General features: G+C 44.7%; 3 protein-coding genes across 4 annotated transcripts in view; 1 reads left to right on the forward strand and 2 right to left on the reverse strand.

The window, feature by feature from the left end:
- Window positions 1-432: 432 nt before the first annotated feature.
- Window positions 433-4,924, forward strand: crybgx (crystallin beta gamma X; the record flags this gene model as incomplete). The annotated part of the gene is made up of 6 exons (XM_083919320.1): window positions 433-476; window positions 855-903; window positions 1,203-1,324; window positions 2,437-2,572; window positions 3,430-3,569; window positions 4,792-4,924. The coding sequence occupies 6 exons, from the start codon at window positions 433-435 to the stop codon at window positions 4,922-4,924; spliced, it is 624 nt and encodes a 207-aa protein (XP_083775446.1).
- Window positions 4,925-5,680: 756 nt separating this feature from the next.
- LOC310952316 (G2/mitotic-specific cyclin-B2-like) lies at window positions 5,681-9,195 on the reverse strand (the record flags this gene model as incomplete). The annotated part of the gene is made up of 8 exons (XM_083920896.1): window positions 5,681-5,803; window positions 5,873-5,983; window positions 6,067-6,207; window positions 6,546-6,782; window positions 6,857-7,015; window positions 7,095-7,388; window positions 8,382-8,489; window positions 9,169-9,195. The coding sequence occupies 8 exons, from the start codon at window positions 9,193-9,195 to the stop codon at window positions 5,696-5,698; spliced, it is 1,185 nt and encodes a 394-aa protein (XP_083777022.1). The 3' UTR covers window positions 5,681-5,695.
- A 3,537-nt stretch (window positions 9,196-12,732) lies between these two features.
- The window catches only part of cars1 (cysteinyl-tRNA synthetase 1), a 21,691-nt gene continuing 15,156 nt past the window's right edge, over window positions 12,733-19,267 (reverse strand). For both annotated transcript variants that reach the window (XM_083911594.1, XM_083911595.1), the window contains 10 exons: window positions 19,235-19,267; window positions 18,173-18,270; window positions 17,659-17,848; window positions 17,236-17,301; window positions 17,036-17,117; window positions 16,145-16,225; window positions 15,935-16,002; window positions 14,486-14,545; window positions 14,318-14,401; window positions 12,733-13,312 (listed from right to left, as the gene is read on the reverse strand). The exon at window positions 19,235-19,267 is cut by the window's right edge and continues 71 nt beyond it. In XM_083911594.1, coding sequence (XP_083767720.1) covers window positions 13,184-13,312; window positions 14,318-14,401; window positions 14,486-14,545; window positions 15,935-16,002; window positions 16,145-16,225; window positions 17,036-17,117; window positions 17,236-17,301; window positions 17,659-17,848; window positions 18,173-18,270; window positions 19,235-19,267 — 891 coding nt within the window. In that variant the 3' untranslated portion in view covers window positions 12,733-13,183. The remainder of the gene's footprint in view (window positions 13,313-14,317; window positions 14,402-14,485; window positions 14,546-15,934; window positions 16,003-16,144; window positions 16,226-17,035; window positions 17,118-17,235; window positions 17,302-17,658; window positions 17,849-18,172; window positions 18,271-19,234) is intronic.

Genomic DNA, 19,267 nt, shown 5'->3' on the forward strand with positions numbered 1-19,267 from the left:
TGCACAAAGCATGAATACAACCGTTATCATCAGGTGCATTGTTTACAGGCCATTGTTGTATAAAATGCTGAATTGTTCAAAGCCAAAACTGTTGGCACTGCACTCTCACATTTACATGTTAGAGAGAGAGAGAGAGAATGTGTGTGTGTGTGTGGGGGGGGTGCGTGCGTGCAGGAACTCTTCTTTCTGCATGCACACATCTATTTCTATTGCTCGCTGTGTGTGTGTGTGTTTGTATGTTTTTTGTGCTATGCATGCGTGTTTGCATAACAGAGTGTGTGGAAACATGAGCGTGGTCGTGTGTTTAGCATATCAATGGCCCTCCAGGGCCCCGGCGACTGTTGCAGAAGCACTCTGAGCTTTCTAGTACCTGTGGGCTCACCTCACCTTGCTGCTATTTAAGGGGCCTTCTTGTTGCGTCGCAGAGCTGACATGAACATCTTCACTAAGGTCCCAGGATTAGCCCAACAAACCAGGTATGTTTGAGAGCGGCGTGCACCAGCAGGGGCCCACAGAGTCGGACGCCCCGGTCAGAGGTGTCCAGGTCGGGTGGCCTCTGGCTCCACATCCCACCTCCTGCTTGTTCCCGAGCTCGGTGACGCCTCCAACACCAGTTTCCCAAAATCCCCTGATTTTGTGACACATACTTTAAATTTGAAAGACTGAAGCCAGCAGCACTTTAAATCAGCATCATCTGTAACCAACAGTGTTTCAGGGGATCAGGTCTTCAGTGTCACCTCGACACACACACGTATCATGTGTTTCTGAAGTTCCTCTGTGACTGTTTTACTCTGTTTTAATTATGCCGTGGTGTGTTCAGGGTCTAATTACTCAAAATGCTTCTGTACCTACAGCAAGCTGGGGTCTGTGCTCCAACGTGCCTTCTACGGGTCCAGTGGGAGGGTGAGTCAAATAATTGTTATTTTCATATATATTTTATGCATTATTGTTGTATTATTACTGTTTTTCCCCTCTGGATATTTGAAGTTGAGTGCGGGAAGAGTGGATGTTTCTTTCAGTGCTAAAAAACAATAAATGTTAAAAGAAAGCTTCGGCTTTTGGCGCCCTGACAGTCCTCTGTGCTTCAGACCGGACCTTAAAGTAATACTAGGGTTGGAATATCTATGGAATAAAACCAGACTTGTTGTATTAATCATTTTTCCCGTGGTGTCTCCCCCCCCCACCCCCACCCCCCCCCTCAGGTGACCCTTTTCGAGCAGAGGAACTTTGCCGGCCGGCGGCTCGACCTGAGCTCTGACTGCGCCCGGCTCAGTGACAAGAACTTCCCAGAGAGATGTAACTCTGTGCAGGTGGAGAGCGGAGCGTAAGTCCACACCACCACCTAAAGTTCACCACAGCTCAGTGCAACACACACACACACACACACACACACACACACACACACACACACACACAAAGAAAATGAGGAGGGTGAAGTATCTTTGACCATTCATGGGGTTTTAACACACACTCTTTTCACATTTTATTTACAAATGTAAAGTAAAGTAAATATAGTTTCTTGTTTAAACCCAGTGGTGCTGACGGGAGTCCACAAGTATGAACCCTGTTAATTTTTGTCTTTGAGCAGAATTAAGTCGGGATCGGTCATTTGGATTTTTTTAAGCCTGAAAATATACTTAAAGTATCAAAAGTGCTCACATTATGTTTATGAATACATTAAAACGTACATTACTTAAATGTTGAAGCTGGTTAAGATGGAGTTTATTGTTCACTATACTGTGTGTGTGTATATATATATATATATATATATATATATATATATATATATATATATATATATGTACTGTATTTATATATTCTGCCAAGGAGCTTGTGAGTTTCCACTGTTAGGAATCAAAGGTTTTATCTTAACCGATGAAAACGCATCATAATTTATTGGTTTAATATCTGTGACCAGGAACTAAAGCTTCTAAATAAATGTAAGTGGAGTAAAAGGTGCAACATTTCCTCTGAAATAATGGAGTAGAATTATAAAACAGCAGAAAAGTACCTTACAGATTACAGTACTGGAGTAAATGTGAGAGTGAGACTTTTCTTCTACAGTTTATCAAATAAGCACCAGCCCAGTACAAGTGTTTTAAAAAAATACACGTTATTATTTTCTATCTGAATGAAAATATGTTTGCTGTCATCGTTGTGAGTCCTGACTCACGTGTGTAAAACGAGCAAACACAGAGAATAAATGCCACAGAACTTTCTTTTATTATAGTTTGTCAGTAAATACATGACTTTAAATTATATTTTTTATATAAATAACATGGGATTGGATCCTATGATCCACCAAACTTAATGGAAATCAGTTTATATTTATTTTTACTCAATAACCAAATCTTGAAATCACAGTTTTAATCTGCAGGGTCAGTGAATTCATCCTGAAACTCTCCTTCTCCACTTTTTTTCCTTCTATTTTTAAAGATGGGTCGGTTACGAGCACGAGAACTTCCGGGGCCGTCAGTACCTGTGGGACATGTCCGAACGGGGGGAGTACAACTGCTACGACAAGTGGTGCGCCCAGGTCGACCACGTCTCCTCTGTCCGTGCTGTCAAACAGGTGAGAGGTGAAGCACGGACGCCCTGAACACCGACGTGTGCGCACTGTAGCTCTTGATTAGATTGACAAACACACTGCACATTGTTTCATATAAACTGTAAAATCGAGGCCTTGCAGACTGGTTTCTAGTGGAGACTAGTTTGCAGCACCTGTCCCTGGTTCGGCCTTCACTAAAAGTTACACAAGCAAAGATAAAAACAACACACACACACGTTAGAATACAGAGCATCAAAAACAAGACCAGGTAATGTGTGTGTGTGCGTTCACAGGTGTTTCTCACCTTCAGCCATTGTGTTTCCCCGTGTGTTAAAAACCTTGAGCTCCGTCAGTGTGTTGGTGTCCGGTGGTGACGTGTTCCACAGTTTGGTGCCCGACACTGTGATCCACGATCGTCCCAGTGTTGTTCTACGTTTCCACCTGTTGCAGCCCTGGTTCTGATGCTGCTGTTCTGTTCCTTTACCTGAGTATTTCCGGAGCAGAGTTGTTCACACACTTGAAAATAAGTTAAGCTTACAAAGCTGTGAGAACCCAGTAAATCATGTTACTGAGGATTTGGTGATGGAGCCATGTGACGGGTTTCTGATCCATTATCTTAAAGGGCCTGTTTGTATAATCAGAAGTCACAGCTGCATCACTAACACATATTTCTCCTGAAGTCATTGATCAAAGCTCAAGGTCACCTTTTTCTTTTGAAATCTACAAACCAGGAAGGAATAATTGAGTCTGACATGTTACAGAGAGTTGCTGAAGTAGGGTTTGCGTGCAGCATCGATCCAAACACAGGGTCACTTGATCCAGAGACTCTTTCACCTCCCAGCTCGCACTCACCAGTGTTTCTTTATTTCTGTTTTTTACAGGACAACAATCCCGGCAGAGCTCAGCTGTTTGAGCGAGCCGGCTTCTCTGGAAAGAAGATGGAGATCCAGGACGACATCCCCAACCTGATGAGCCGCTACAGCCTCAACAGAGTCGCCTCCATCCGCGTGCTCGGAGGAGCGTAAGTGCCTCTGACACAACGTGTCATCTGCAGCAGCAAGAATCTCAACTAAACACAGGAAATTAACTTATTAGATAAATAGATCAACTTTATTTATCCCCGAGAATAACCAGGGAAATGAGGTCATCGTAGCAGTGTTACAAAACAATCAGAAATACAAAACATAAACTACAATAAGAGAACAGTATCGCAAATGTATAACACTATTACAATATACTATGTATGCATTAGACCAGCATTAACCTCATTACATGGACTTTGTAAATGGCCTTTCTAGTCTTCTGACGACTCAAGGCGCTTTCACAGTGTTTGTCACATTCACCCGTTCACACAGACATTCACACTGATGGCAGTGGACATCTACAGACCATCTAATCTAACCATTCACACCACATTTACACACCCATGTGCAGCACAGGGAGCAATTCGGGGTTCAGTGTCTTGCCCAAGGACACTTGGGCAAGACCGACATGTGGACCGGGGGAGGTGGAGATCGAACCGCCAATCTCTCAAATGGAGGATGACCCACTCTTCCACTGAGCCACAGCCGCCCCTTACACTGGCTACCTGGAGGATCCAGGTTTAAATTATCTGACTTGGGCTTTAATAAGAGACTCCTTTTTCAAACGACTAATCCGTTGATCAGTCGCCAAGCTCTGTTTTAGTTTCAGCTCCAGACTTAAAGGGACTCTTCTCATGCTGCTGCAGAGGTTTGCTGTTATTTTCAGCAGCATTAGTGGTTAAAAAAGACCTTTGAATGCCTTCACCGTGTTGCCCCGAGCTAATCACTGTTAGCGACTCTGGGATTTCTCTGTTACGTTGGTTTATTTGATGAAGGAAGTGCTGAAGAAGACCATGGGATGATTTTGCCCTGGAATTACACTTTAAGTCTCAGTCAAGTCCGTAATAATAATCTTTAATGTTTTAATTCAAGTGTTTTGAGAGGAAACCAGGCTTCTACGCCTCCTTCTGGCTTAATTTTCAGGGATTAAAAAACAAACTGTGGCCGATCACAGGTCATGTCACAGAGACAGAGATCCTACTGGCTCAGGACAGAGCTGCAGGAAGAGGACTCACTGCTGCCAATTTGTTTTTTTTACCTAGAATTGCACAAAAACTTTGTTGGACTTTTAGGATTTCATCAGAGCACACATCGCTGCTCCGCTCAACCTTTAGCATCGTTTCCTAAAGTCAACAGTAAACACTGATGTGTTGTGTGTAGGTGGGCCGTGTATCAGGAGCCAAACTACCGAGGGTCTCACTACATCCTGGAGAAGCGGGATTACAACAACTTCTCTGACTGGGGCAGCCAGAACAGCACCGTGGGCTCCATGCGCAGAGTCCGCTTCAACTAAGACACCACCTCTGCTCTGCGGAGTCCCGTCAACAACACATGCATGAACGCCGTCAGCTTTACACATCACAAAAACTTATTTTGGTAATAAATACTTCAAAAAAAACAAACCAAACTTGTTTAGAGTTTTTAATTTTGAAATTTCAAGTGTAAAATGTTCAACAATCACAACATAACCTAGTTATTACATCAGTTTTAATAAGTGGAGAGTCACTCAACACAAACAAGCTCTCCCACACAGATTTACTGTTCCTTACACAAACGCAGCAACATCCACCCTTTGGCTCAGACACAGGGCTGCAAAAGGCGCTCAAATCAAACAAGATGGGCACTTTAAAAGACTAAAACATTGAGCTTTGTGAACAGAGCAGACACAGGTGTAATCAAGAACCATGAATGCAACACAATGAACATTAAAATGCATGATCACAATCACAGGAGATTAAATGGGATCCAAAAGAAGAAAAGTAAAAAAAACACTATAACGGCATTTGCTTCACCCGGGGAGGTAGAAAAGGCTCAAATAAACCTTCACAAAATGGACGTTTGTTGCAAACAACTCCTGATTGGAAGCGGTGCAATCTCTTCATTCCAGCTTGATTATCAGTGTGCGGTTTAAGGTGCATTCGACGTGACGATATAAACGTTTAAAAACACAAAAGTGAAGAAACTACAAAGCTTTGTTTGAAACTCTAAAAACATTTTAGTGAGTTTCTTCACCTAAAATAAAGTGCGAGAGTCAAGAGTCTGATGAGGGCCGTAGAGTTCCTCCTCAGGGCGCGAGCAGAGCGGCCGCCATGTTCTTGACGGCTGGAGACTGGAGCTGAGGCAGGAGGGCCGTCCTCATCAGCTTACTGCTCGAGTACTTGTACCTCACGGCCTGCACAGAACCACTTATTTCACTTTCATTCAACACAAAAGGCACCGAGCTTCCCGTCGCTCGACTCACCTGGAACTTGGTCTTGCCCTCGTTGACCATCACCACGTTCTTGGCCATGTGCTGCATGATCGGCTTCAGGTGGGCTGCGTCGTAGGTGGAGTAGTGCTGCTGTGTGGCAGACTGACAGAGACAGGAAAGAGGGAGTGTGACGCACTGAGCTGGTCGGTAAAGTGTAGACGTTTCTTCACTTCCATCGAACTCACCCACGGCAGCTCGTCGAGCAGCAGCTGGGAGAGGCAGAGTGAAGCGGCGGCGACCTCAGAGGGCCGATAGTGCACCATGTCGTAGTCCAGGAGGGTTAGCTCCATCAGGTACTTGGCCAGCGTGTGTCTCGCTACATCGGACTGACACACAAACAGTCCACTCACAACTCCAGATACTTGAAACATTTTTTACAAGTTGTTGCCCGTCGACTGCAGAGTTCTGGAGCTGCACAGATGAATCATCAGTCGTCATAATTAAATTAATCACCAGCTATTTTTAATCATGACCCATCTTCGCAAAAGTTAGTTCTGACCGCAGCTTCTTAAATGTGAATGTTCCAGTTTCTAAAATTAAATAAATGGGGGAATGATGCGTGGCGCAAAGAAGTGTAGTGGGGAGATGGCCAACAGATGCTGCAGCTCTACCTTTAATCACGTGTTTGATTATGAAGCGGTGGGAAATCCACGCAGAAACTCACATCTGCCACCTTGGAGGCCCGTCTGAGGAAGTGCAGTGGAAGAGGACGCCCCAGCTCAAACTTGAGGGCCCTCAGCACCAGCTGCTCCATCTCCAGGATCTGAGACTTGGTGAACGCGTCGTCTGTGATGTAGGCGAAGTCTCCCACCTCCGGAGCGTACATCTCCTCGTATTTACAGGCCACCAGCATGGCCGTCACACCCACAAGCTGCAGCTTTCTGCGAGAGACCGGCTGCACCTGCGGCAGAGCGGGGAGACTTTCTTACACCGCTCACAGAAACAGAGAGAGAAGAGCGTTCACACACTTCGTACCTGGAGGAAACGATCCAGGACGGATACTGTGAGGTACAGAGTCTCCTGCAGCAGCTGGAACCTGGAGTGAACCTGGACCAGCCAGTCCACCAGAAGAGCTCGCATGCGCTCCGTGATCTCATAACCCTGCATGTAGTTGGCCCGTACAGCCTGCTGCACCTGCGGAGACACGCGGGACGTGAGGAGATGATGCAGGGAGAGAGTAGAGAGCAGAGAGGCTGACGGAGCGCTACGTTACCTCCAGGACGTGGAGGTACTTGTAGATATCTTTGACGTATTCTGAGCAGAGCTGCGGCTGGTCCGAGTCCTGCTCGTCCACGTCCTGCACCGTGAGCAGCGCCTCAGAGAAAGCCTGGCACAGTTCTTCCTCCTCCTCCTCCTTCATGGACACGTCAGCCGTCTCCTCTGAAACTGGGGGGAGGGGGTCTGCAGGTGCTGGGGCCCGGGCCGCTGGGGCACGGGCTGCTGGGCGCACCACGGTTTTAGCTTTCGGGGCACAAGAAGGTTTGAGCGACGCTTTGGCTCCGGTCCTCTGAGGAAAGAAGGAAAAAAGTTTCAGAAAGAAGTGGGTGTTTAAGTCATTGTTTCTAAATTATCAGGAGGCCGTGACTCAGGAAGTCGAGCGTTTGTCCTCCGAACACCAGTTTGACACTTTGACAGGAGGAGACCAAACGGCCGGAGTGAGAGACCTCTGCTCCTTAGGACGCGTTGAACGCAGTCAGCAAATTTCACTCTTGTTCTAACAAACGTGACCATCAGTCAGAACAGGTTAAGTGCAGCAGTTCAGTATATTAAGTAAGAACACGCGGAAAAGGTTCCTGCGTCTTATCCAAAGACAAGTTTAAGCACTTAAGGTGCATTTAAGATCTCCAGCACCTTAAAGCTGTGGCATTTATGCTTTTCTATAATGTTCAAGGGAATTTCAGTCTCAGTGGTGAGGGGCAGACAAGGGGTCTGTGAGGAGGAGGAGGAGGAGGAGGAGTAGTAGGTAAAGTGGCAGCCAGCAGCAGAGTCATGTGGGGGATGGGCCTGGTCCAACAGTTTTCTGGGATCCAGTGATGGTTCTCATGCCACTCCACACGTCCCTCATATTGTTTCACTGGAGTTTGTTCTCCAGTTTTCTCCTATAACTGTCTTTAGCCTCCCTGATTGTCAGTTTCAGTACTACCTGCACCCTCATCTCGGTTGCCATCTCTGAATGCTTTCTTCTTTTCATTCAGGATGGCCTTAATGTCCCTGGTGATCCAGGGTTTGTTGTTGTTACAAGCACTTTATTCAAAATCCATGCACTTCTCAGTGTTTGCAAGGATTTCCAGCACCAGTAAGAACCGGGAGCATGAACAATAAAGAAAACCGTATTAACACTCAAACGTGAAATGCATGAGATTCCAAAAACATGATCCACCGCCTCCTCTGACTTTGCAGACAGTCTCTGGGGTGTCCACATACTTTTGACCACTAGTGCAGCTGGTCGCCAGGTGTTTTGGGTAATTATCTGAGCAACACACAGAGAGAGAGAGGTTACCTTTGCGTTTGCTGCTGCAGAGAAGTTGGTGATCTCTCCCAGAGCAGCTCTCCTCTGAGCTGCTGTGGTTTTCATCATCTTCACCAGGTTTTCTGCAGCGAGGAGCCGCTGAAAGAGAAGAACACACTCATTTAAACACCCAGGAGAAGCTTCAACCGGTCAGTCATTTTTAGTTTTCTATGTCTTTGGAATTGTTTTGCATCCATCTTTAGTGGTTTCACATCTTTTTCAGAACCAGAAATACTTTAATAAAAAAAGCGAGCAATTTATTTTCATTGCAAACTCCAGCTATACAAACATTTGTGGTGGTTTTGTGTCCTTTTTGTGGTGTTCTGCATCCATTTGTAGTCCTTTCACAGTTTTTTGTAGTGTTTTGCATCTAAATCTAGTCATTTAGCATCTTATTCTGGTGGTTTGTATCCATTTTTAGTCGTTTTGCATCCATTTTAAATAGTTTTGCATCTATTTCTTGTCATTTAGCATCTTATTCTGGTGGTTTGTATCCATTTTTAGTCGTTTTGAATCCATTTTAAATAGTTTTGCATCCATTTATAGTCATTTAGCATCTTATTCTGGTGGTTTGTATCCATTTTAATAGTTTTTCTTGCCTGTTGTAAAGAATCAGTTAATAGAGTTGATAAAAAGCACAGAGGAACAAAACTCCAGTCAGGGAACAATGCTAATGCTAACGAAGCTAACTAACGATGCTAGCATTAGCCGCTTCGCTAACAGCTAAAGTGAAGAACACAGAGAAATAATAATAATAATAAGACATGAGTTGACTGACCGCAGCTCGCGCTTCTACAGCAGACATGTTGTTCGGCAGCAGAGAGACAAAGTCACAGAGTGCACTTTAAAAACACCAACGGTTGTTTTCAGCTCAGGTTTCTGCAGGTAAAACAACCCGGAAACCAGCAGCTTTCAAATAGCGCTCCGTCCAATCTGATTGGCTGCAGCTGTGGGAGGACGCTCCTGATTGGCTGCAGGTGTGGGAGCACGCTCCTGATTGGCTGACGAATCCATAAATCGAATACTATTAGTTTCCTCGGTTTAATAATAACAAAATAATAATAATAATAAAACATGTATAATAATAAAAAATAATTCATAACAAAATCAAATAAAAAAAATTATATGTTCACTCTTCATTTAAAATTACATCATCTTTAAATCGAATTCAAGGACTTAAAAATATAATATTAGTTTTCTCTGTTTTATATTAACAAATAAAACATTAAAATATATTCATATATAATGTAATAAATAATAAAATAAAACAGAAAAAATATGTTTCGTATTTATTTAGAATTTCATAAATAACATCATCTATAAATTGAATTTACAAACTTTAAAAAATGATTAGTTTCCTCAGTTTTATAACACAAAATTAATAAAAAATATATTATAATATAATAACAATAAATAACAAAAGAAAATTGAAAAAAACATGTTGACTCTTTATTTCAAAATTATGTAAACAAGTAAAATAACCAGGTTCTAGGTATTACTCCATTTTAAATGAACTTATGAACTTATTTATATATTATAGTTTATTGTGTTTATATTAATAATTATTATTATAATAATTTATATCTATTATATTTGTATGGCTTGTTTTTTCATTTCCTGTTCAAATACCAATCAATGAAATTCCAAATCACTTGAATTGAATCAGGAAGTGTCTCCAAACGACGACCAATCAAAGGAAATCCGTTGAGCTCACTGCCTTTTTTATTGAAGCGTCTTCTTCCCACCTGCAGCATTACAGCTTTGCCTTCACACAACCATGGAAATACACAAACAGTACAAAAATACACCACCTGGATGGAGGAATAATGAAAAGCTCTCCTGCGTGTGCACAGGAAACCACAGGAAACGTTACATTTCTCCAGAATGATGAGGAAACAAGACTTAAATGATCGTTCTGCTGATGTTCTAGATCTTTCTTAACGTCAACGAATCCCATGAAAACACCAAAACCAACAATGAACCGATCCTTCAGACAAGAGCTGCCTGATGAATATGATTGAATTACTGAAAAAGTCCCAAAGAAATGCATTTATGTCAACTGCTTGAGCCACATTTGGTCAAAAATACATTAGTTTTTAGTCTTTTTAGAAGATAAAACTCCATATTTCTGAGTGCAAGTGACAAAGTGAGGAGAGAAAGTCGTCATAAACAGACTAAACATGGTTGGTTTTGCTCTTTTCACTGGATTCAATAACAAAATCTTACAGGAAACAAGCAGCCGTGTCTTTCAAACTTGCACCTATCATGTAAATTTACAGAATATGTAACTAAAATGAAGAATGATCCAAAAAAAACACTGTAAAAATATTCAAATGACCTAAAATATTCTTCATACAGTAGCTGGTAAATATCAGCAGAACAGAAAATGCATCACTCTTTGTGTCGTGCATCAATAAAACGTGTTTAAACACCAAAAAGCGTCTCTTTTCCTTCTCATATCACACAATAAACATTTGCATTATGCAACAGTGCATCAGGTTATTAACTGAGGGTTAGTCGCTAATTTAATGGTCGTATAAAAGAAATCCTACAAATGCAAATTCCAAAAAGAGCGATGGTAAAAACGGTTTCCTGTGTTACACTGGTTTTTATTTAAAGGGCCCTTCTAGAGCTGCAACAATTGGTCGATTGATCGCCAAAGCAACTATTCTGATCATGTAATCGTCTAAAGATGACGAAATAAGACTCTCTACTTCAGCGGTGTCAAACTCAGGCCCGTGGGCCAAATCTGGCCCATGGTGTAATTATATTTGTCCCCTAAGATCATATCAGGGGTCTGTGAGAGCTGGCCCGTGAGTATAAAGCACACACACGTCTACTTTTCTGTTCACACACATGAGCATCCATGCTACCAGTCTCTGCAGACACACTGAATCCACCCCTCCCCAAAAACGACCCAAAGAAAGATGGAGGACAGCAGCTTTCAGCAGATGATCTGTGTCTGAAGGTAAAGAGCTGTTTGTCACCGTGGCTGTAACCAAAGAATCAAACAGAAGAAACACCACGACAAGAACAAGGACCTGCACTGGAAAGGTTCAACGTTACACATCTGGAGAGAAGGAACACATGCACATTTACAGTCTTTTTTTTTTTTAGTAAATATTGAGTTTGGCCCGAAACTTTGTCCCAGTTTTTAAATGTGGCCCACTGTGAATTGAGTTTGACACCGCTGCTCTACATCGTCCTCAGACGAGCCAACCATCGTCGTCTCGGTTCTCCGTACATCTGGCAGCTCGTTGGTGCTCTCCGCGCTAGCGTCTTTCTTTAGTACATCCACAAAGGTCAGTGTGGGACATCTTCTTGATCGACGCCCGTGTGTTGGTTCCCGCAGAACGAGCTTTTTGGCTGGGAGAACTTGTTGTCTGTGGCAGTGGCCAGCAAGTCTCATTCTCCTTACTGCTGTCTTTGCTGATACACTTGGTGATGCCCCGCACAGACACTTGTTGGTACAGTCAACTGAATATCTCTGGGTTTTGGGGCTGTTGGTCGAATCAAACAATCTGGACACATCTTGAGTGATGGGAGAACGTCCTACATTTGATACGTGAAAGGATTCGAGAAGGTAATTGGCAGATTAATGGATGATAATGAATGAATCGTTGGTTGCAGCCCCAGTGCCTGCAGATCATTCAGGCGACAGGTGACAGGTTAAAAGGAAACAGCTCAATACATGAGAGGAGAAACGGCGCAGCTGCTGTGAGACTGAAGGGCTTTAGAGTGTGAAGGTGATGTGAATTATTGTGACGAAGCTCTGAAGCTGTTCTGGAGGTGAAGCGATGTTTTTTTTTTATCTATTATTGTTGCTGCACATCAGCACGTCCGACACGTCTCAAGTGTCGATGTTTAAAGTTTAATTCCAGCGCAAAATCATCCCGTGGTCTTTTTCTGCATTTACATTCATCAAATAAGCCATCGAGACAGTTTTATTTGTGTAACAACTATTAACGGAGAAATCTGGGAGAGACGCTAACAGTCTGACATGGCTAGCTTGGGGCAGTAAGGTGAAGGCATTCAAAGGTCTTTTTTAACCACTAATACTGCTGAAAATAACAGCAAACCTCTGCAGCAGCATGAGAAGAGTCCCTACACACAAAACAAAGCAGCAGCAGCGTAGTTAGTGAAGCCAGAGTTTATTAAAGAGTGTTTTAAAGACTTACCTACTGGCCCCTGTACCAGCTCCTCTCATAGTAAAGTCCATTCAAGAGGATTACCAAAGTCAATCCCAGAGGAAGGAGCCCATTGCTGCTTTGTTGTGTGTGTAGGGACTCTTCTCATGCTGCTGCAGAGGTTTGCTGTTATTTTCAGAAGCATTAGTGGTTAAAAAAGACCTTTGAATGCCTTCACCGTACTGCCCCGAGCTAATCTCTGTTAGCCACGTCCGACATGACATGAAAACTGTCTTGATGGCTTATTTGATGTTTGTAAGTGCAGAAAAAGACCCTGGGATGGTTTTACGCCGAGCTGGCAGAGTTTCCAAAGCATCACTAATGTATAAAACACCTGGAGACGGTTCGAGCAGAGAGCTACTGAGTCACATCGGTGTTTGCTGCTGCGGAGAAACAAAACAAAGAACAACCCTCCCCTCTCATTTAAAAACACGATGCATCGACTTTGGTCACGTTTAACCGTCATTCTGAGATTCACTGATCCGTTTTCTCTGAAACAGATAAAGAGGAGAGAAACGATGACGCGGCATCTCTGGCCTTTTAACATTTATTCTGCGGGGTTTTCTGTGGAGCCGATGGTTTTGGACAGTTTGTCAACAACAACAATCAGTTGCCGTTTTGGTTCATCTGAAGGAACTCGTTGTGTAGTTTCTCCTGGTTGTCGTAGAGCTTGCGCAGCTTCTTGGCTTGTCCTTTGCTCAGCTCCTTCCCTTCGACGTCGTGAGTCGGGAAACCCTGTCAACAACAACGAAACAAGTCTTAACTCATCTCAACGTAGCACAAACACTGTAACACATTTCCAGAAAATCAGCAACAGAAAACTTAAATGAACGTGAATATTTGGACGATAACTTCAGCCGGACGAATCCGTGAGATGCATCCGTTTCCCTTCACGTTCAGACCGGATCCTGGATCCAGAACCACTGATCTCACGTGGGGTCTCACACCATAACTGACAAATTACACGATGACGTCATGTAACCCACGCACGCCCTCACGTTGAGGACACTACGGTGAGCGTAAACCCAGCTGAGTGGAGGGGTCTGTTGGTCCTCCTGCAGAAACTCTGAGCTTCTGTCAATTCATTTCCTGCGTCTTGGTGCATTTTAACCAAGCCCCGCCCCCACCACAGCCACTTCCTGTTTGATCCAACCAGGAAGCTCCGTCAGCGTCAGTTCTCTGAGTGTCCACTAGGGGCAGGTTTCATAACAGAGCAGTTTCTCATTGAGCCCCATGTTAAACAGGCCGTTTACACAGCATCATTAAACCTGTTTAAGGACAAAAGAACATTCTAGTCTGTGTGTTTAGCTCAGATCTCCATGACAACACTGAGGGGGAGGGGCTAGTTTTTATTTTATTGGAGGCTAAAGTTTATGAATAATTAGGGGCGTGGCCTCTTGAGTGACAGCTAGCCTCTGACCCTCACTTCTCCTCGCTTCTTCTTTCTGTTTTATGGCAGAAGTTCTTTTTAAATTCTTCCGCCTACGTTACCAGAGGCATTGTTGCGTCTAATAAGTGTGAAAGCGTTTCTCCAAAATAAAAGTCCTCTGGGGTAGACGGATGCACACGCTTTAAGTACTGAGGGGGGTGTGTCACAGCTCATCTCTGCACGCCGTTCACGTTTGTCCGTCACGTGAACTGAGAGATTCCAGACTCACACAAAAGTACCAAGCGTGCTTTGAACTCGCATTTTCAAACATCACACTTTAAATATATCTATTCTGTCCTGGAGGGATTTACCATTTCATCGAATTTGGAGTACTTGTCTGTTTCTGTGCGGAACATTTCACACGCGGGGACCTTCATCTTTGCCAGTTTAGCCATCTGAAACAGGAGAAGACGGGAGAGAGTGAGCGCGTTCCTCCATCACAGAGGACAAACTTCTCCGTGGGGAACCGCGTGAGTGACCTCTTGTTCGTGTTTCTTCCTCGCAGCCTCTTCCTTCTTCCTTTTCTTCTCTTCTTCCATCTGTGAAGAAGGAAAAACAACAGGTGATCTTTGTGTTGCTCAACATGCGTCCAGAAAAAACGCTCTTCTTCTCTTGGGAGGCCAGCTGGGACTCCTTAAGCTCCCCTTTGGTTCATGCATATTGTCCTTTTTATGTTCCCAAGTCTTTCTAAATTTAAATAAGTTTATTTCGAGAGCAGACCTTCTTTTTAAAAAAACATGTGACTGTGACCTTTCAAATTTGAGGAAACGTTTCCAGGTTCACAGGAAACAAACGACTCTTTTTAATCACTATGACTCTGTTACACTTTTGGTTTTAAAGTGTGTTTTGGTGTTTCGGTCCTGCATTAAAGTGTAAGTCAGATGAGAATGGACCCCATGGTCTATGTCGGCATGAAAACCAATCAAGTAAGCCACGGAGAGACTGATTAGCTCAGGGCGATGCACTGAACACAGCAAAAACTTCTTATTTAACCACTTTAACCACCTCTGCAGCAGCATGAGAAGAGTCCCTACACACTAAACAAAGCAGCAACAGCATAGTTAGTGAAGCCAGAGTGTATTAAAAAGGAGTGTTTTACAAGTCTGTGTCTTACCAGCAGGTACAAGTTGACAGGTCGTCCGTTCGAGTGGATTAGTGAATGCAAAAGGAAGAAGCCCATTGATGATTTATTACAACTAAACAGGTAAACCTTGTGGTGTGTGGCAGTTTGGTGAAGTATAATTTAATAATAGATGGTATAAGGTTTGAAAAAGTCCCAGACAGCAACTTTCTCTGCAGCAACGAAATGTCCTGCAAGATCTCAGGGGCTCCAGGCAGCGCCAGCTCACTACAGGTCAGTGGGCGTTAGTGTCCAAGCGTTACCAGGCGGCAAGACTGAACACTCACACAGAGGAACCGCAAAGGCTGAGTCAGCAGATTTCACTCAGATTGGTAATTGCCTTGTGCGGACGAGCTGTCAACTTGAACCTGCAGCTAAGGCCCAGACTTGTAAAACACTCTTTTAATAAACTCTGGCTTCACTAACTACGCTGTTGCTGCTTTGTTGTGTGTGTAGGGACTCTTCTCATGCTGCTGCAGAGGTTTGCTGTTATTTTCAGCAGCATTAGTGGTTAGAAAAGACCGTTGAATGCCTTCACCGTGCTGCCCCGAGCTAATCACTGTTAGCCCTTTGGAGCTGTTAGCGACTCTCCCAGCATTCTCTGTACGTGGTTGATCAACCAAAATAAACTGTCTTGATGGCTTATTTGATGTGTTTTCATGCTGAAAAAGACCACAGGGCCCATTTTCGCTGGACATACACTTTAATGACAATGATGACCTTTACGTCCTTGCCAGGGACGCATCATTAGCTTTTACACCAAGTGTAAAGTGTTTGTGATTAATTTATTAATGTGTGTAAACTTCACCTGCTTCTTCTCCTCTCGCTCCTTCAGTAATGTCTCCTTGTCCACCAGCTTCACCACGGTGGGCAGGCCTGTAACACGCCAACGTGTCATTCAACAGCATTAAACGCTGCTTCTTTACAATTATTATAAAAAGACTAAGCATCAACATTTCTTAATCACATCTTAGACGCCTGAGTCGTTCATTTAAGGCTCTTATTCCTGTTTGTTTACCTTCATGATCCTCCAGTCGGACTCCGAGCTCTGGTAACGTATCGTCGCGGACGACGTCACACAGCTGCAGCAACGCCGTCACTAGATGAGATTAAGAAGACTTTACTTTAATCAGGGTTCCTGCAGCTTTTCCAAAATCCAATTCAAGCACCTTCAAGCATTTCCAGGTGCATTTTCCGTCTTTTCCAGCACCTTCCAGCTGCGTTAGCCTCCATATTTGTGTCCAGAACAGTCCTCAGTGTTCAGTAAACGTATTATTGTCACTTGTTCGTCACATTAAATGAGACGTTATTGTCCTTAAAAACATCCAACATGATGTTTGGAGACAGCTTTCTACAGAAGGACGACGAATGAAGGAAAACTATCTCATCTCATCTTCAGCCTCTTATCCGGGGCCGGGTCTCGGGGACAGCAGCTCCAGCAGGGGACCCCAAACTTCCCTTTCCCGGGCCACATTAACCAGCTCTAACTGGGGGATCCTGAGGCGTTCCCAGGCCAGTGTGGAGATCTAATCTCTCCACCTGGTCCTGGGTCTTCCCCGAGGCCTCCTCCCAGCTGGAGGAAGGAAAACTAACTCCTCAGAAATATAATCACCAACTATTCTGATCATCTCTTCGTCAGCAAAAGACACAGACACACAGCTGTGGTAAAAGTTTTACAAATACATACACACTGAAAACCATAATGTCACGTTTTTCATTTCAGGCTCTGATTTATTGTAGTTCTACTCCGTGGCTAGTTGCAATTTCAGGCACTTTATCCAAACTTCAAGCACCTTGAAGCACCCGTACGGACGCTGTTTGAATATTAGACCCTGAAGAAGAAGAAGAAGGTTGTACAGATACGATGAGAAAGGTTTCAACACTAACATTTAAAAGATAACGCTCTCACCTTTCTGCTCTCGGGCGATCTTTCGCACTCCCTCCCTGAAATCTGACAAGACGGCGAGGTACGGCATCACCGTGCTCTCCAGCTGGAAACGCAGCAGAAACAAGATTGTGACTGTCATTTAAAAACACACGCGGCTTTAAACATGTTTACGAAAAATACGGATGAGCAGTTTACCATCATGGAATAACAACACTACTCACATCGATGCTCTGACTTTGTCCCACTGGGAAACCGATGGGCTCCGATCCTTCGATGGCTCCAAATATCTAAAGGACAAAAGCTTCATTTCAGTGAAAGCACGACGCAATAAGTCATTCCTTTAAGGGCGCACTCACACTGTGCCTCCGTCCCGTGCCCCGTGCTTTAGGGTCCTTGTCCCCCCCTCCAGGCCCGTTTGTACTCACACTACCTGGGCCTCGGAGAACGCTCGTGCTCGTACACGTGCAAACGTGCTTTACAAAAGCCCACCTCTCCCAAACGGGCTGTGGCCGGCAAGCGTGCCGCAGCTAGGCGCGGCACGCTTGCAAAGGAACTAGACTTTAGCCGTAAAAGCTGTTTGGGCACGGTACGGAAGGACAGTGTGAGTGCGCCCTAAGAAGCAGCAGCAGCAAAAGGGTTCTTACCTTCAGCATGTTGGTGAGATACGCGGCGATGCTCTCCACCAGCATGCGGTTGGGCTTCAGCTTGGCGCTCTTCCTGCCGGCGATGTAGCTGTTGCTGTGGCCGACCAGCACTCTCATCTCCTCCACGGCGGTGCGCGTGTCCATGTTGTCGCACAGAGCCTCGTGGACGGCCGACTTCCTGTCGTAGAAACTAAACAACACACAGGAAAACATGTGGCTTTTAGGCCTGTGAATGTTCTCATGTGTCCAGGTCGTCGTTCTCCTCAAAGCGTGACGGGTGCGGTATGAATGGACAGTGTGAGTGCGCCCTGAGAGGCTCGGAAACGCCGCTAATAGGAGGCAAGTCTTTCTTCCCAGTGAGGTAAATTAAAATAGTCCGGCCAATCCGGGGCCCTGCATTAAAGCGTCTCTGCCCGCGGTGACTGGTTGGGTTTGAACTGACAAAGACGAGTAGAGAGCGGGTTAGATAACCTGGTTCGGACCCTTAACGCCTCACTTCCATCTTTACTCTCACCTGTTGTTGAGCTCCACCTCTGCTGCCTCCCACTTCTCAAAGCGCCCCGTGATGTCAGTGGGCGCTCGCATTATGTCTTTCACGTTCAGGAAGAACTCCTGTTGGAAGGAGAAAGGCACAAGACAACAGATTCAGACCAGCTCCTTTTTACCCACTGCAGCTTTAAGAGCACCGAACCCCACGTAAGGAGGCAGGTTCAGGGGGTGGACGGATCAAACAAGCACCGGACTTTCACCCAGGAGACCGCCATTCGTGTCTCGTTCATGTCCCGCTCATGTCTCGTTCATGTCCCCTTCATGTCCCGCTCATGTCCCCTTCATGTCGCCTTTATGTCCCCTTCATGTCCCGCTCATGTCCCCTTTATGTCCCCTTCATGTCCTGCTCATGTCCCCTTCAATTCCCGATCATGTACTGTTCATGTCCCCTTCATGTCGCCTTCATTTCCCCTTCACGGCCCGTTTATGTCACCTTCATGTCCGGTTCATGTCCTGTTCATGTCCTGTTCATGTCTCGTTCATGTCCCGTTCATGTCTCCTTCATGTCCCGTTCATGTCCCCTTCATGTCTCGTTCGTGTCCCGTTCATGTCTCGTTCGTGTCCCGTTCATGTCTCCTTCATGTCCCCTGTATGACCCGTTCATGTCGCGTTCATGTCTCGTTCATGTCCCCTTCATGTCCTGCTCATGTCGCCTTTGTGTCCCCTTCATGTACTGTTCATGTCCCCTTCATTTCCCGCTCATGTCTCGTTCATGTCCCCTTCATGTCGCCTTCACGTCGCCTTCATGTCTCGTTCATGTTCCCTGTATGTCCCATTCATGTCTCGCTCATGTCTCGTTCGTGTCCCCTTAATGTTGTGTTCATGTCCCCTTCATGTCTCGTTCATGTCCCCTTCATGTACTGTTCATGTCTCGTTCATGTCCCGCTCATGTCCCCTTCATGTACTGTTCATGTCTCACTGTTTGTACAGTACTTTTGGAACGTGGACCCCAGGAAGACCAGCGAACTGCTATGGCAGAAGCTAATGGGGACCGTTCAATAAAAGTGAAACACATATGGTCACTTACATTCAGAAACTTCTCGTACTGGACGGCCGACTC

Source organism: Echiichthys vipera (assembly GCF_963691815.1).
Source record: "Echiichthys vipera genome assembly, chromosome: 1".
NCBI classification, from domain to species: Eukaryota; Metazoa; Chordata; class Actinopteri; order Perciformes; family Trachinidae; genus Echiichthys; species Echiichthys vipera.